This window comes from Lampris incognitus, chromosome 20 (genome assembly GCF_029633865.1).
Source record: "Lampris incognitus isolate fLamInc1 chromosome 20, fLamInc1.hap2, whole genome shotgun sequence".
Lineage (NCBI taxonomy): Eukaryota > Metazoa > Chordata > Actinopteri > Lampriformes > Lampridae > Lampris > Lampris incognitus.
Window position 1 is genome coordinate 2,480,974 of NC_079230.1, and position 16,815 is coordinate 2,497,788.

The window sequence follows — 16,815 nt, forward strand, 5'->3', positions numbered from 1 at the left end:
TCATGCAGACCGGTGGTTCGGACCGCCATGGATGTGTTGTTGTCTTTGTGTTGCGCTGCTGTGGGCCGGGGAACGGCATTTCGTTTCATTTCATGTACGCAAGTGCATGAGGTGAAATGACAAAGTGTCCCTGATTCCTGATGTATTTTTCTTCAGGCATTGACTATATGTGTGTGTGTGTGTGTGTGTGTGTGTGTGTGTGTGTGTGTCCAGGCTCCAGGTCGTGGGGGGGAGGACAGTATGGGGGAGAAGTGTCCTCACAAACTGGGATCGACCAATCACCTTAGACTTCTCCTTTACATCCTCATCCCAACTATCACTCTACTGGCTGGACTGCTGCTACTCATACTGGCCCTGACAGGTAGGGACACACACTCTCTCTCTCTCTCTCTCTCTACATTGACTCCATCCCCTGTGAAATCCATTTCATCCTGAATGAAACTGAACTCATGATCAAACTGGAGGGAGACGAAACATTCTGTCTTCCATAGTTTGCTAATCTGCATATTTCAGCATCAAAGCTCAGCTGGTTGGAAATGGAAATGAGTCCCGCTCCTCTCTCTCCTCCCACTCTCTCGTTTTCATGTTCTCTCATGAAGTTTGACAAATTCAGATCTTCCTCCATATTTCCTCTCCTGCTTGGTTCTGTTGGACTATCTCATCATATTTCCTCTCCTGCTCGGTTCTGTTGGACTATCTCATGTTGAATTTCAATGTGTTTAACCTGCGAGACACAGAGACCAGCTGATGCTGGCTGAAGTTTGTAAAAAAAAAAAAAAAAAAAACGAGTTTAGTAAGAAAGGAATTATTCCAGATCGGAAGGAGCAGGGCTCCACCCGTCTAAACAAGAGACATCAGGTGTGTCTCAGCTGTGGGGAAGAGGAAATCAAACACACCCAGAGGAGAGAATCACATTACTACTTTTGGCTGCTCCCGTTAGGGGGCGCCACAGCGGATCATCCGTTTCCATCTCTTCCTGTCCTCTGCATCTTCCTCTGTCACACCAGCCACCTGCATGTCCTCCCTCACCACCTCCATAAACCTCCTCTTTGGCCTTCCTCTTCTCCTCTTCCCTGGCAGCTCCATATTCAGCATCCTTCTCCCAGTATACCCAGCATCTCTCCTCCACACATGTCCACACCATCTCCATCTTGTCTCTCTTGCTTTGTCTCCAAACCGTCCAACCTGAGCTGTCCCTCTAATATACTCGTTCCTAATCCTGTCCTTCTTCATCAGTCTCAATAAAAATCTTATCATCTTCATCTCTGCCACCTCCAGCTCCTCCACCTCCTGTCTTTTCATCAGTGCCACTTATGAAAAGCTGGTCTCACAACCATCTTTAACACCTTTAACTCTTGCTGGTACCCTTCTGTCACAAATCACTCCTGACACTCTTCTCCACCCACTCCACCCTGCCTGCACTCTCTTCTTCACCTTTCTCCTGCACTCCCCGTTACTTTGGACAGTTGACCCCAAGTATTTAAACTCGTATGCCTTCATCACCTCCACTCCTTGCATCCTCACCATTCCACTGTCCTCCCTCTCATTCACACATAGGTATTCTGTCTTGCTCCTACTGACTTTCATTCCTCTTCTCTCCAGTGCATACCTCCACCTCTCCAGGCTCTCCTCCACCTGCACCCTACTCTCACTACACATCACAATGTCATCAGCAAACATCATAGTCCACGGAGACTCCTGCCTGATCTTGTCCGTCAACCTGTCCATCACCACTGCAAACAAGAAAGGGCTCAGAGCCGATCCTTGATGTAATCCCACCTCCACCTTGAACCCATCTGTCATTCCAACCACACACCTCACCACTGTCACACTTCCCTCATACATATCCTGCACCACTCCTACATACTTCTCTACAACTCCTGACTTCCTCGTACAATACCACACCTCCTCTCTCGGCACCCTGTCATAAGCTTTCTCTAAATCTACAAAGACACAATGTACCTCCTTCTGTCCTTCTCTATACTTCTCCATCAACATTCTCAAAGCAAACATCACATCTGTGGTGCTCTTTCATGGCATGAAACCATACTGCTGCTGCTGCTGATCATCACCTCTCCTCTTAACCTAGCTTCTATTACTCTTTCCCATATCTTCATGCTGTGGCGGATCATCACCTCTCCTCCTCTTAACCTAGCTTCTATTACTCTTTCCTATATCTTCATGCTGTGGCTGATCATCACCTCTCCTCCTCTTAACCTAGCTTCTATTACTCTTTCCCATATCTTCATGCTGTGGCTGATCAACTTTATACCTCTGTAGTTGCTACAGTTCTGCACATCACCCTTGTTCTTGAAAATCGGTACCAGTATGCTTCTTCTCCACTCCTCAGGCATCCTCTCACTTTCCACGATTGTGTTAAACAATCTAGTTAAAAACTCCACTGCCATCTCTCCTAAACACCTCCATGCCTCCACAGGTACTATGTCATCAGGACCAACTGCCTTTCCACTCTTCATCCTCTTCATAGCTGCCCTCACTTCCTCCTTGCTAATCCACTGAACTTCCTGATTCACTATCCCCACATCATCCAACCTCCTCTCTCTCTCTCTCTCTCGTTTTCTTCATTCATCAGCCCCTCAGAGTACTCCTTCCACCTTCTCAGCACACTCTCCTCGCTTGTCAGCACATTTCCATCTCTATCCTTCATCATCCTAACTTGCTGCACATCCTTCCCAGCTTGGTCCCTCTGTCTAGCCAATCAGTACAAGTCCTTTTCTCCTTCCTTAGTGTCTAACCTCTCATACAACTCACCATACACCTTTTCCTTTGCCTTCACCACCTCTCTCTTGGCTTTACGCTGCATCTCCTTGTACTCCTGTCTACTTTCTTCATCTCTCTGACTATCCCACTTCTTCTTTGCCAACCTCTTCCTCTGTATACTTTGCTGTACTTCCTCATTCCACCACCAAGTCTCCTTGTCTTCCCTCCTCTGTCCTGATGACACCCCAAGTACCTTCCTAGCTGTCTCCCTCACTATTTCTGCAGTGGTTGTCCAGCCATCTGGCAACTCTTCACCAGAGGAGAGACTCACATGAACCACCTTAAACCTCCTTCATCTGACAGAGGAAGAGAGAATGAATAGACAGGCTGTTTGGAGAACAGTGTGTAGGATGCTCGATAAATGCTACACACACACACACACACACACACACACACACACACACACTTGTGCTTTCTAAATTATGAACAAACTTTCTTTTCAACTTGCCTGTGTGTGTGTGTGTGTGTGTGTCAGAGAGAGAGAGAGAGAGAGAGAGAGTCAGAGGAGTTGACAGAAAAATTCTGCATATTTAATCTCATCACCATGACAGCAGTGGGTGGAACAGCCAATCAGAAGCAGCCGTGTGGAATCCACTTCAGTCATTCATGGTCATGCAGTGACAAGAACACACACCGAGGATTTACTGCCGCCCCTCTGTGTGTGTGTGTGTGTGTGTGTGTGTGTGTGTGTGTGTGTGTGTGTGTGTATAAAACCATTGTCAGTTTTACTATCTGTGTAAATACTTGGAATTTACACACACACACACACACACATATCCATGCACACACACACACACACACACACACACACACACACACACACACACACACACACACATATGCACACAGGGGGCATGTGTGTGTGTGTGTGTGTGTGTGTGTGTTCCCTCATGAAACAGCTAATGGTCTTCAAAGACCTTGAGGCTATTTGTTTCCTTCTACCCATCTGTCTGTCTGTCTTACTGCCTACCTGCCTGTATCTGTCTGTCTGCCCGCCTGTCTGTCTGCCTGCCTGCCTGTCTGTCTGTCTGTCTGCCTGTCTGTCTGTCTGTCTGTCTGTCTTCCTGCCTGCCTGTCTGTCTGTCTGTCTGTCTGTCTGTCTGTCTGCCTGTGCATGTCCTGTTCTGTCGCTGTCATTGTCTTTACTCATCAGCCCCTCAGCGTACTCCCTCCACCTCCTCAGCGTACTCCCTCCACCTCCTCAGCGTACTCCCTCCACCTCCTCAGCGTACTCCCTCCACCTCCTCAGCACACTGCCACCTCTGCCCTTCATCCCGCTGCCCTGCTGCACACCCCTCTGTCTAGCCCAGCCCTACAAGTCCTTTTCTCCTTCCTTGGGAGTTTTACCCACATATCTGTGCAGGAGTGTTTATTGAAATACAAGTGTGCTTTATCTGCGGCAAAAGCAGTGTATCTCTCTCACTTAATCAGTATTCATAAACAAACCCCGAACTTCTGTTTGACGCTGTATCTAAACTTACTAAAAAGCAGACGTCTATTAGCTGCTCACCATTCACGGCCCATGACTTTCTAGATTGTTTCTTCAATAAGGTTGATGAGATCTTAAACAAAATTAGTTCTTCAACTCCGTCTACTCCTGCAGATCCTGTCTTACCAGATTCATATCTACACAATGAGTCAGTGACAGTCCCAGATTCATATCTACACAGTGAGTGAGTGACAGTCCCAGATTCATATCTACACAGTGAGTGAGTGACAGTCCCAGATTCATATCTACACAGTGAGTGAGTGACAGTCCCAGATTCATATCTACACAGTGAGTGAGTGACAGTCCCAGATTCATATCTACACAGTGAGTGAGTGACAGTCCCAGATTCATATCTACACAGTGAGTGAGTGACAGTCCCAGATTCATATCTACACATGAGTGAGTGACAGTCCCAGATTCATATCTACACAATGAGTCAGTGACAGTCCCAGATTCATATCTACACAATGAGTGAGTGACAGTCCCAGATTCATATCTACACAGTGAGTGAGTGACAGTCCCAGATTCATATCTACACAGTGAGTGAGTGACAGTCCCAGATTCATATCTACACAGTGAGTGAGTGACAGTCCCAGATTCATATCTACAAAGTGAGTGAGTGACAGTCCCAGATTCATATCTACACAGTGAGTGAATGACTGTCCCAGATTCATATCTACACATGAGTGAGTGACAGTCCCAGATTCATATCTACACAATGAGTGAGTGACAGTCCCAGATTCATATCTACACAATGAGTGACAGTCCCAGATTCATATCTACACAGTGAGTGAGTGACAGTCCCAGATTCATATCTACACAGTGAGTGAGTGACAGTCCCAGATTCATATCTACACAGTGAGTGAGTGACAGTCCCAGATTCATATCTACACAGTGAGTGAGTGACAGTCCCAGATTCATATCTACACAGTGAGTGAGTGACAGTCCCAGATTCATATCTACACAGTGAGTGAGTGACAGTCCCAGATTCATATCTACACAGTGAGTGAGTGACAGTCCCAGATTCATATCTACACAGTGAGTGAGTGACAGTCCCAGATTCATATCTACACAGTGAGTGAGTGACAGTCCCAGATTCATATCTACACAGTGAGTGAGTGACAGTCCCAGATTCATATCTACACAGTGAGTGAGTGACAGTCCCAGATTCATATCTACACAGTGAGTGAGTGACAGTCCCAGATTCATATCTACACAATGAGTGAGTGACAGTCCCAGATTCATATCTACACAGTGAGTGAGTGACAGTCCCAGATTCATATCTACACAGTGAGTGAGTGACAGTCCCAGATTCATATCTACACAGTGAGTGAATGACTGTCCCAGATTCATATCTACACATGAGTGAGTGACAGTCCCAGATTCATATCTACACAATGAGTGAGTGACAGTCCCAGATTCATATCTACACAATGAGTGAGTGACAGTCCCAGATTCATATCTACACAATGAGTGACAGTCCCAGATTCATATCTACACAGTGAGTGAGTGACAGTCCCAGATTCATATCTACACAGTGAGTGAGTGACAGTCCCAGATTCATATCTACACAGTGAGTGAGTGACAGTCCCAGATTCATATCTACACAGTGAGTGAGTGACAGTCCCAGATTCATATCTACACAGTGAGTGAGTGACAGTCCCAGATTCATATCTACACAGTGAGTGAGTGACAGTCCCAGATTCATATCTACACAGTGAGTGAATGACTGTCCCAGATTCATATCTACACAATGAGTGAGTGACAGTCCCAGATTCATATCTACACAATGAGTGACAGTCCCAGATTCATATCTACACAGTGAGTGAGTGACAGTCCCAGATTCATATCTACACAATGAGTGAGTGACTGTCCCAGATTCATATCTACACAGTGAGTGAGTGACAGTCCCAGATTCATATCTACACAGTGAGTGAGTGACAGTCCCAGATTCATATCTACACAGTGAGTGAGTGACAGTCCCAGATTCATATCTACACAGTGAGTGAGTGACAGTCCCAGATTCATATCTACACAGTGAGTGAGTGACAGTCCCAGATTCATATCTACACAGTGAGTGAGTGACAGTCCCAGATTCATATCTACACAGTGAGTGAGTGACAGTCCCAGATTCATATCTACACAGTGAGTGAGTGACAGTCCCAGATTCATATCTACACAGTGAGTGAGTGACAGTCCCAGATTCATATCTACACAGTGAGTGAGTGACAGTCCCAGATTCATATCTACACAGTGAGTGAGTGACAGTCCCAGATTCATATCTACACAGTGAGTGAGTGACAGTCCCAGATTCATATCTACACAGTGAGTGAGTGACAGTCCCAGATTCATATCTACACAGTGAGTGAGTGACAGTCCCAGATTCATATCTACACAGTGAGTGAGTGACAGTCCCAGATTCATATCTACACAGTGAGTGAGTGACAGTCCCAGATTCATATCTACACAGTGAGTGAGTGACAGTCCCAGATTCATATCTACACAGTGAGTGAGTGACAGTCCCAGATTCATATCTACACAGTGAGTGAGTGACAGTCCCAGATTCATATCTACACAGTGAGTGAGTGACAGTCCCAGATTCATATCTACACAGTGAGTGAGTGACAGTCCCAGATTCATATCTACACAGTGAGTGAGTGACAGTCCCAGATTCATATCTACACAATGAGTGAGTGACAGTCCCAGATTCATATCTACACAATGAGTCAGTGACAGTCCCAGATTCATATCTACACAGTGAGTGAATGACAGTCCCAGATTCATATCTACACAATGAGTGAGTGACAGTCCCAGATTCATATCTACACAATGAGTGAGTGACAGTCCCAGATTCATATCTACACAGTGAGTGAGTGACAGTCCCAGATTCATATCTACACAATGAGTGAGTGACAGTCCCAGATTCATATCTACACAGTGAGTGAGTGACAGTCCCAGATTCATATCTACACAGTGAGTGAGTGACAGTCCCAGATTCATATCTACACAGTGAGTGAGTGACAGTCCCAGATTCATATCTACACATGAGTGAGTGACAGTCCCAGATTCATATCTACACAATGAGTGAGTGACAGTCCCAGATTCATATCTACACAATGAGTGAGTGACAGTCCCAGATTCATATCTACACAATGAGTGAGTGACAGTCCCAGATTCATATCTACACAGTGAGTGAGTGACAGTCCCAGATTCATATCTACACAATGAGTGAGTGACAGTCCCAGATTCATATCTACACAGTGAGTGAGTGACAGTCCCAGATTCATATCTACACAGTGAGTGAGTGACAGTCCCAGATTCATATCTACACATGAGTGAGTGACAGTCCCAGATTCATATCTACACAATGAGTGAGTGACAGTCCCAGATTCATATCTACACAATGAGTGAGTGACAGTCCCAGATTCATATCTACACAGAGAGTGAGTGACAGTCCCAGATTCATATCTACACAGTGAGTGAGTGACAGTCCCAGATTCACATCTACACAGTGAGTGAGTGACAGTCCCAGATTCACATCTACACAGTGAGTGAGTGACAGTCCCAGATTCATATCTACACAGTGAGTGAGTGACAGTCCCAGATTCATATCTACACAGTGAGTGAGTGACAGTCCCAGATTCATATCTACACAGAGAGTGAGTGACAGTCCCAGATTCACATCTACACAGTGAGTGAGTGACAGTCCCAGATTCACATCTACACAGTGAGTGAGTGACAGTCCCAGATTCATATCTACACAATGAGTGAGTGACAGTCCCAGATTCATATCTACACAGTGAGTGAGTGACAGTCCCAGATTCATATCTACACAGTGAGTGAGTGACAGTCCCAGATTCATATCTACACAGTGAGTGAGTGACAGTCCCAGATTCATATCTACACAATGAGTGAGTGACAGTCCCAGATTCATATCTACACAGTGAGTGAGTGACAGTCCCAGATTCATATCTACACAGTGAGTGAGTGACAGTCCCCGTTAGTACAGCTTCTGAGACCATCTCTCCTGATACTTTGACCCAGCTCCTGTCAGCTTCTAAACCAACTGCTTGTCTACTTGACCCCTTACCAACAAAACTTTTAAAGACCCCTGGCCTTTCCTTTCCTTCTTGCTGTGAGGCGACCGTGCTAACCACTGCACCACCATGGCGCCCCCAAGTGTTAGCTTTCACAGGCAAATTCTATCCAAAGGACAAAACCGGTAAGTGCTCATGACTTATGAGCATATTTTGAATACTGCAAAAGAAGAAGAAGGTTCTGGGTTCGAGCCCCGGGGTAGTCCAACCTTGGGGGTCGTCCCGGGTGGTCCTCTGTGTGGAGTTTGCATCTTCCCCCCGTGTCTGTGTGGCTTTCCTCCGGGGGCTCCAGTTTCCTCCCACAGTCCAAAGACCTGTAGGTCAGGTGACTCGGCCGTACTAAGTTGTCCCTAGGTGTGTGTGTGTGTGTGTGTGTGTGTGTGTGTGTGTGTGTGTGTGTGTGTGTGTGTGTGTGTGTGGACCCTGTGTTGGTCTGGCGGCCTGTCCAGGGTGTCTCCCCGCCTGCCGCCCAGTGACTGCTGGGAGAGGCTCCAGCATGTCGTGACCCTGAGAGCAGGATAAGATGGATGGATGTGGAGGAAACGTCTGATCTGATCCTCCAGCCACTTTATCTTCTCTCTTGTTGACTGGTTTTTACCTGGTGTGTTGATGAGTGAAGGTGAATTCATGAACCGTTGGCCTCATCATTCAACACACAGATATAGAAACCAGTGGCAGAGATGGAGAACATTTCATGCCTCCACGGGGATTTTATGAACGTGGATGTTGGGAGAAAGTTAAACGTTCTGTTCTGTGTTCTGCCATGGGACATGTAATCACCTTCATTCATTGGTTATTTTTTTTTGGTGTGCAAATTGTGTTCAATAGATATAAATTTGCCGGCACGGTGGTCCAGTGGTTAGCACTGTTCCTCACAGGTCCTGGGTTCGAACCCCAGGCCGTCCCAGGTCCTCTCTGTGTGGAGTTTGCATGTTGTCCCCGTGTCTGCATGGGTTTCCTCCCACCATCAAAAAGACATGCATGTTAGGGTTGATGCCCCTGTGCCCCTGAGCAAGGCAGCGGAAAGAAGAAGTGGAGGTGGTCCCCAGGTGCTGCAGCTGCCACTGCCCCTGTAGAATAGCATGGTTACACGCAGAGACACACTCACACTAGCCTGTACGACGACAACACAGAGTGGCTTCATTAAGTGCAGGTGAAAGAGCTAACAAGAACAAACATACTTGTTTCATTTCACGGCACGTTTAAGAGCAAGTAAAGGGAAAGTAAAGGGAAAGTGAAGAGAAAGTAAAGGGAAAGTGAAGGGAAAGTGAAGAGAAAGTAAAGAGAAAGTTAAGGGAAAGTAAAGAGAAAGTAAAGGGAAAGTAAAGAGAAAGTAAAGGGAAAGTAAAAGGAAAGTGAAGAGAAAGTAAAGGGAAAGTAAAGGGAAAGTAAAGAGAAAGTAAAGGGAAAGTAAAGGGAAAGTGAAGGGAAAGTGAAGAGAAAGTAAAGGGAAAGTAAAGAGAAAGTAAAGGGAAAGTGAAGAGAAAGTAAAGAGAAAGTAAAGAGAAAGTAAAGGGAAAGTGAAGAGAAAGTTAAGGGAAAGTAAAGGGAAAGGAAAGAGAAAGTTAAGGGAAAGTAAAAGGAAAGTGAAGAGAAAGTAAAGGGAAAGTAAAGGGAAAGTAAAGAGAAAGTAAGGAGAAAATAAAGGGAAAGTGAAGAGAAAGTAAAGAGAAAGTAAAGGGAAAGTAAAGAGAAAGTTAAGGGAAAGTAAAAGGAAAGTGAAGAGAAAGTAAAGAGAAAGTTAAGGGAAAGTAAAGAGAAAGTAAAGAGAAAGTAAAGGGAAAGTAAAAGGAAAGTAAAGAGAAAGTAAAGGGAAAGTAAAGACAAAGTAAAGACAAAGTAAAGGGGAAGTAAAAGGAAAGTGGAGAAAGTAAAGGGAAAGTAAAGAGAAAGTAAAGGGAAAGTTAAGGGAAAGTAAAGAGAAAGTTAAGGGAAAGTAAAGAGAAAATAAAGGGAAAGTGAAGAGAAAGTTAAGGGAAAGTAAAGGGAAAGTAAAGGGAAAGTAAAGAGAAAGTAAAGGGGAAGTAAAGGGGAAGTAAAAGGAAAGTGGAGAAAGTAAAGAGAAAGTAAAGGGAAAGTAAAGGGAAAGTGAAGGGAAAGTGAAGGGAAAGTAAAGAGAAAGTTAAGGGAAAGTGAAGAGAAAATAAAGGGAAAGTGAAGGGAAAGTAAAGGGAAAGTGAAGGGAAAGTGAAGAGAAAATAAAGGGAAAGTGAAGGGAAAGTGAAGGGAAAGTGAAGAGAAAATAAAGGGAAAGTGAAGGGAAAGTAAAGGGAAAGTTAAGGGAAAATAAAGGGAAAGTGAAGGGAAAGTAAAGAGAAAGTAAAGAGAAAGTAAAGACAAAGTAAAGGGGAAGTAAAAGGAAAGTGGAGAAAGTAAAGGGAAAGTGAAGGGAAAGTAAAGGGAAAGTGAAGAGAAAATAAAGGGAAAGTGAAGAGAAAATAAAGGGAAAGTGAAGGGAAAGTAAAGGGAAAGTAAAGGGAAAGTGAAGGGAAAGTGAGATTTAGTTTGAATGTGTGGTTGTTGTGGGTGTGTATTGTGTGTACTCTGGAAAATGTCTCCATTGTAAGCATATTGTAAGTACATGTTTTCCATCATCCAAGCCGCTCATCCTGCTCTCAGGGTGGCGGGATGCCGGAGTCTATCCCAGCAGGCACTGGGCGGCAGGTGGGGGGACGCCCTGGACAGGCCGCCACAGGGCCATCTCAAAACTGCACATGTGTGTGTGTGTGGGGGGGGGGCATTTGTTGTCCATTCCATTGACAGTTGTCATATGTACATCATTTCTCTCCTATTAATACACACACACACACACACACACACACACACACGTGTCCAAGCATCTTGGAAATGTTTAAATGTTGTGGCGAGTAAGGCGGGCTTATTTGAGGAGGCGTGGCAATGTGAGGGGGCGGGGCTTGCAAAAAGAGGGTTTCAGATAAACTGAAACATTCTTCCTTCAATCTGTTTAGAAGAACTCTCTTCTTGGGGCGTCTGGGTAGGGTAGCGGTCTACTCCGTTGCCTACCATCATGGGGATCGCCGGTTCGAATCCCCGTGTTACCTCCAGCTTGGTCGGGCGTCCCTGCAGACACTGTTGGCCGTGTCTGTGGGTGGGAAGCCGGATGTGGGTATGTGTCCTGGTCGCTGCCCTAGCGCCTCCTCTGGTCGGTTGGGGCACCTGTTCGGGGGGGAGGGGGAATTGGGGGGAATAGTGTGATCCTCCCACGTGCTACATCCCCCTGGTGAAACTCCTCACTGTCAGGTGAAAAGAAGCGGCTGGTGACTCCACATGTATGGGAGGAGGCATGTGGTAGTCTGCAGCCCTCCCCAGATCAGCAGAGGGGGTGCAGCAGAGACCGGGACGGCTCGGGAGAGGGGGGTAATTGGCCAGGTACAATTGGGGAGAAAAAGGGAGGAAAAAAAGAAGAACTTTGCCTCTGAATTTGATTGTTCGTTGCTATCCAGCCTGTTGCCGTCCGAGTCACTGTTCGTTTGAGCTAACACTTACCCATCTGTGTGTGTGTGTGTGTGTGTGTGTGTGTGTGTGTGTGTGTGTGTGTGTGTGTGTGCACGCGGTTAGGAATCTTTGGCAGTGGTCTTCTAGATTCAAGTCTTCTTCCCTCTCTAGCGCCCCCTGAGGCTGTCATTGTAGGTGACCCAGATTACCATGGCAACCATTCGAACCCCTCCTTCAACGTGTGGGAAAACGCCACCGTCTCGTTACGAAACCAAAGCAACCACGAGGTCGCACGCCCCGGTCACTACAACACCCGGGCCTCCTCTCCGGCCCCGCCCACTGAGCCATTCACCATAGCAACTGATTGGTTGACCTCTGTGACGCCGTTGAGCACCACCTGGACAAGTAGCACCACCCAGGAGCCTGACACAGGTAACCACAGCAACGAGATGCTTTATTCAAAGTTAGCGAGGGTAATTAGGGCATCTGCAGTCGGCTTAGTGCGACTTAACAAAACAAATCAATGAAAAAGCTTTAAAGTGGACCGAGTTAGGACTTAAAAACCACCGTCTGTCTGTTCCGGTGCTCCTGTCCTTCTCTGTAAAATGCAACTGTGTGTATGTGAGTGTGTGTCTTCTCTAGCTGGATCATGATCCGCTGTCCTCTACTGACTGTCTGTCTGTCTGTCTGTCTGTCTGTCTCGCTCTGTATCTGTCTCTGTCTGTCTGTCTGTCTCTCTGTCTGTCTGTCTGTCTGTCTCGCTCTCTCTCTCGGAGTGCATGCTGGGAGTGGAAGTCGGTGAGTGTGAGTGTGCGTTTCAGCATGAGTGCGTTTTCTATCTTTTCTGTCCTGCGTTGTTTTTTTGGGGATTTGTATTTTGGCAGATTTGCTGTCGTGGTGGTGGTTTTGGTTCCGGAGGGGTTTCGACCAGCCCGGCTGTGAGTCCTGCAGACTCGCAGAGTCGGAGGCGTGGGGCTGGAGGAGCTCACAGGCCGACATGAAGTTAAACTCTGTCCGACTATCAGTTGCTCGGTGGAAGATCCCACTTTAGCGATGGGTGAAGTCGTTGGGTATGACAGTGTAAAGTCTGCATCTAGGATGAATACTGGAGTCGTTGTGTTTCTGGACAGTACTGATAAAGTTAACATGGTTGTGGAGCAAGGTGTAATCCAGGTCACCTTTGTTCAGTTGGTGCCGCTGGTTAAGTTAGTCAAAAAGGTCATTTTGTCCAAAGTCCCTCCGTTCATAAGCAATGAAATGTTGCGGAGAGAACTGGCGAGACACGGAAAATTAATGTCCCCTATAAAAGGGAGTCGTCTGAGCTGCGAACCTCCACATTTAAAACATGTTGTTTCCTTCAGAAGGCAGCAGGTCTTTATGGTTCTGAGGAACAACACAGAGTTCAATTTGATGTTGAAGTTCAGAGTTGATTATTTGACTACACTGTGTATGGACCTTCAGAGACAAGGAAATGTTTTGGCTGTGGAATGGAGGGTCACCTCATACGTTCCTGTCCAGAGAAACCAACTGCTGAGCCAAATGAGGGTGAGACTGCAGCACAGAGCCCTGAGCAAACTGGGACTGTAGCGCCGAGTTCAAAGCAGGAAAGAACACACAGTGAAGCTGAGTTCTGGCTGCTGATTCAGGTGCTGCTGTCCCTGGTTCAGCTAATCCAGGGGCTGCTGGTTCAGGTGCTGCTGATCCAGGTTCTGCTAATCCAGGGGCTGATGGTTCAGGTGCTGCTGATCCAGGTTCAGCTAATCCAGGGGCTGCTGGTTCAGGTGCTGATGATCCGGGTTTGGCAAGTTCAGGGGCTGCTGGTTCAGTTACTGATGATCTGGGTTCTCCTTATCGGGGAGCTGCTGGTTCAGTTACTGAAGATCTGGGTTCTGATAATCTGGGGGCTGCTGGTTCAATTGCTGATGATCCGGGTTCAGCAAGTTTGGAGGCTGTGGGTTCAGGTGCTGCTGATATGGGTCCTACACATAAAGATACTGTTGTAGAGGTTGTTGATAAGTGTCCCACAGATATTATTAACTGTGATGTAATGGACACACAGACTGAAACAAAGGAAGCAGAATGTTCTCTGGAGGAGGAACTTGAGATGTTGATAAAGAAAGACTCTTCTAAAGACAAGGATAAGAAGAAGAAACCCGATGAGGTGCCTCAGCCTTCTAGTATAGCGATAAAGATTTCTTGTCAGAGTAGATGTCTGCAGTCAGATGAAAGTGAAAGTGATGAGAGTGATGTGGAGTCTTTAGCTCCCTCGCAGACGGGGACTCAAAAAAGACTGGATACACTCTAGTGAGTATTAAGAAGTGGAGGGTGGTACATGGATCTACAGTGGAGGGTGGTACATGGATCTACAGTGGAGGGTGGTACATGGATCTAGAGTGGAGGGTGGTACATGGATCTACAGCGGAGGGTGGTACATGGATCTACAGCGGAGGGTGGTACATGGATCTAGAGTGGAGGGTGGTACATGGCTCTACAGTGGAGGGTGGTGCATGGATCTACAGTGGAGGGTGGTACATGGATCTACAGTGGAGGGTGGTACATGGATCTACAGTGGAGGGTGGTACATGGATCTACAGTGGAGGGTGGTGCATGGATCTACAGTGGAGGGTGGTACATGGATCTACAGTGGAGGGTGGTACATGGATCTACAGTGGAGGGTGGTACATGGCTCTACAGTGGAGGGAGGTACATGGATCTACAGTGGAGGGAGGTACATGGATCTACAGTGGAGGGTGGTACATGGATCTACAGTGGAGGGAGGTACATGGATCTACAGTGGAGGGTGGTACATGGATCTACAGTGGAGGGTGGTACATGGATCTAGAGTGGAAGGTGGTACATGGATCTACAGTGGAGGGTGGTACATGGATCTAGAGTGGAAGGTGGTACATGGCTCTACAGTGGAGGGAGGTACATGGATCTACAGTGGAGGGAGGTACATGGATCTACAGTGGAGGGTGGTACATGGATCTACAGTGGAGGGTGGTACATGGATCTACAGTGGAGGGTGGTACATGGATCTACAGTGGAGGGTGGTACATGGATCTACAGTGGAGGGTGGTACATGGATCTACAGTGGAGGGTGGTACATGGATCTACAGTGGAGGGTGGTACATGGATCTACAGTGGAGGGTGGTACATGGATCTAGAGTGGAGGGTGGTACATGGATCTAGAGTGGAAGGTGGTACATGAATCTACAGTGGAGGGTGGTACATGGAACTAGAGTGGAGGGTGGTACATGGAACTAGAGTGGAGGGTGGTACATGGATCTACAGTGGAGGGTGGTACATGGATCTACAGTGGAGGGTGGTACATGGATCTAGAGTGGAGGGTGGTACATGGATCTAGAGTGGAGCGTGGTACATGGATCTAGAGTGGAGGGTGGTACATGGAACTAGAGTGGAGGATGGTACATGGATTTACAGTTTAGGGTGGTACATGGAACTAGAGTGGAGGATGGTACATGGATCTACAGTGGAGGGTGGTACATGGATCTAGAGTGGAGGGTGGTACATGGATCTACAGTGGAGGGTGGTACATGGATCTACAGTGGAGGGTGGTACATGGCTCTAGAGTGGAGGGTGGTACATGGCTCTAGAGTGGAGGGTGGTACATGGATCTACAGTGGAGGGTGGTACATGGAACTAGAGTGGAGGGTGGTACATGGATCTACAGTGGAGGGTGGTACATGGATCTACAGTGGAGGGTGGTACATGGAACTAGAGTGGAGGGTGGTACATGGATCTACAGTGGAGGGTGGTACATGGATCTACACACAGACGGCAGGTTCAAATGATCCTGAACAGAAAAGACCAAGACGTGGGTGTAGCTTTTAGGGTGGAGGTGGAGGATTTAGATTATGTGGTTTTGTAAACTCAGGGACCTTGAAGTGTTTTGGCTGTGGAGGAGAGGCTCATCTGGTTCAGACCAGTCCTGAGAACCCACTCCTCTGAGGACAAGACACAGAGGGGAGGAGAGAGAGGACACCAACACAGTGACACCAGGCAGAGCAGTGACGAGATAACAGAGAACAAACAGAGTAAAACCAGGCAGAGCAGTGAAGAGACAACAGAGAACAGGCAGAGTAAAACCAGGCAGAGCAGTGACGAGACAACAGAAAACAGAGTAAAACCAGGCAGAACAGTGAAGAGAAAACAGAAAACAGAGTAAAACCAGGCAGAACAGTGAAGAGACAACAGAAAACAGAGTAAAACCAGGCAGAACAGTGAAGAGACAACAGAAAACATAGTAAAACCAGGCAGAGCAGTGAAGAGACAACAGAAAACAGAGTAAAACCAGGCAGAGCAGTGAAGAGACAACAGAGAACAGAGTAAAACCAGGCAGAACAGTGAAGAGACAACAGAAAACAGAGTAAAACCAGGCAGAGCAGTGAGAGAGAACAGAGAACAGAGTAAAACCAGGCAGAACAGTGAAGAGACAACAGAGAACAGAGTAAAACCAGGCAGAGCAGTGAAGAGACAACAGAAAACAGAGTAAAACCAGGCAGAGCAGTGAAGAGACAACAGAGAACAGAGTAAAACCAGGCAGAGCAGTGAAGAGACAACAGAGAACAGAGTAAAACCAGGCAGAACAGTGAAGAGACAACAGAAAACAGAGTAAAACCAGGCAGAGCAGTGAAGAGACAACAGAGAACAGAGTAAAACCAGGCAGAACAGTGAAGAGACAACAGAAAACAGAGTAAAACCAGGCAGAACAGTGAAGAGACAACAGAAAACAGAGTAAAACCAGGCAGAGCAGTGAAGAGACAACAGAAAACAGAGTAAAACCAGGCAGAACAGTGAAGAGACAACAGAAAACAGAGTAAAACCAGGCAGAGCAGTGAAGAGACAACAGAAAACAGAGTAAAACCAGGCAGAGCAGTGAAGAGACAACAGAAAACAGAGTAAAACCAGGCAGAGCAGTGAGGAGACAACAGAGAACAGAGTAAAACCAGGCAGAGCAGTGAAGAGACA

The 16,815-nt window shown here is 46.7% G+C and overlaps 1 protein-coding gene across 1 annotated transcript in view; it reads left to right on the forward strand.

Annotated features, from left to right (window-relative positions):
* The first annotated feature begins 233 nt into the window (after positions 1-233).
* corin (corin, serine peptidase) overlaps positions 234-16,815 on the forward strand; it is a 109,601-nt gene continuing 93,019 nt past the window's right edge. Inside the window, exons 1-2 of the mRNA XM_056300461.1 lie at positions 234-361; positions 11,947-12,255. Coding sequence (XP_056156436.1) covers positions 241-361; positions 11,947-12,255 — 430 coding nt within the window. The 5' untranslated portion in view covers positions 234-240. The remainder of the gene's footprint in view (positions 362-11,946; positions 12,256-16,815) is intronic.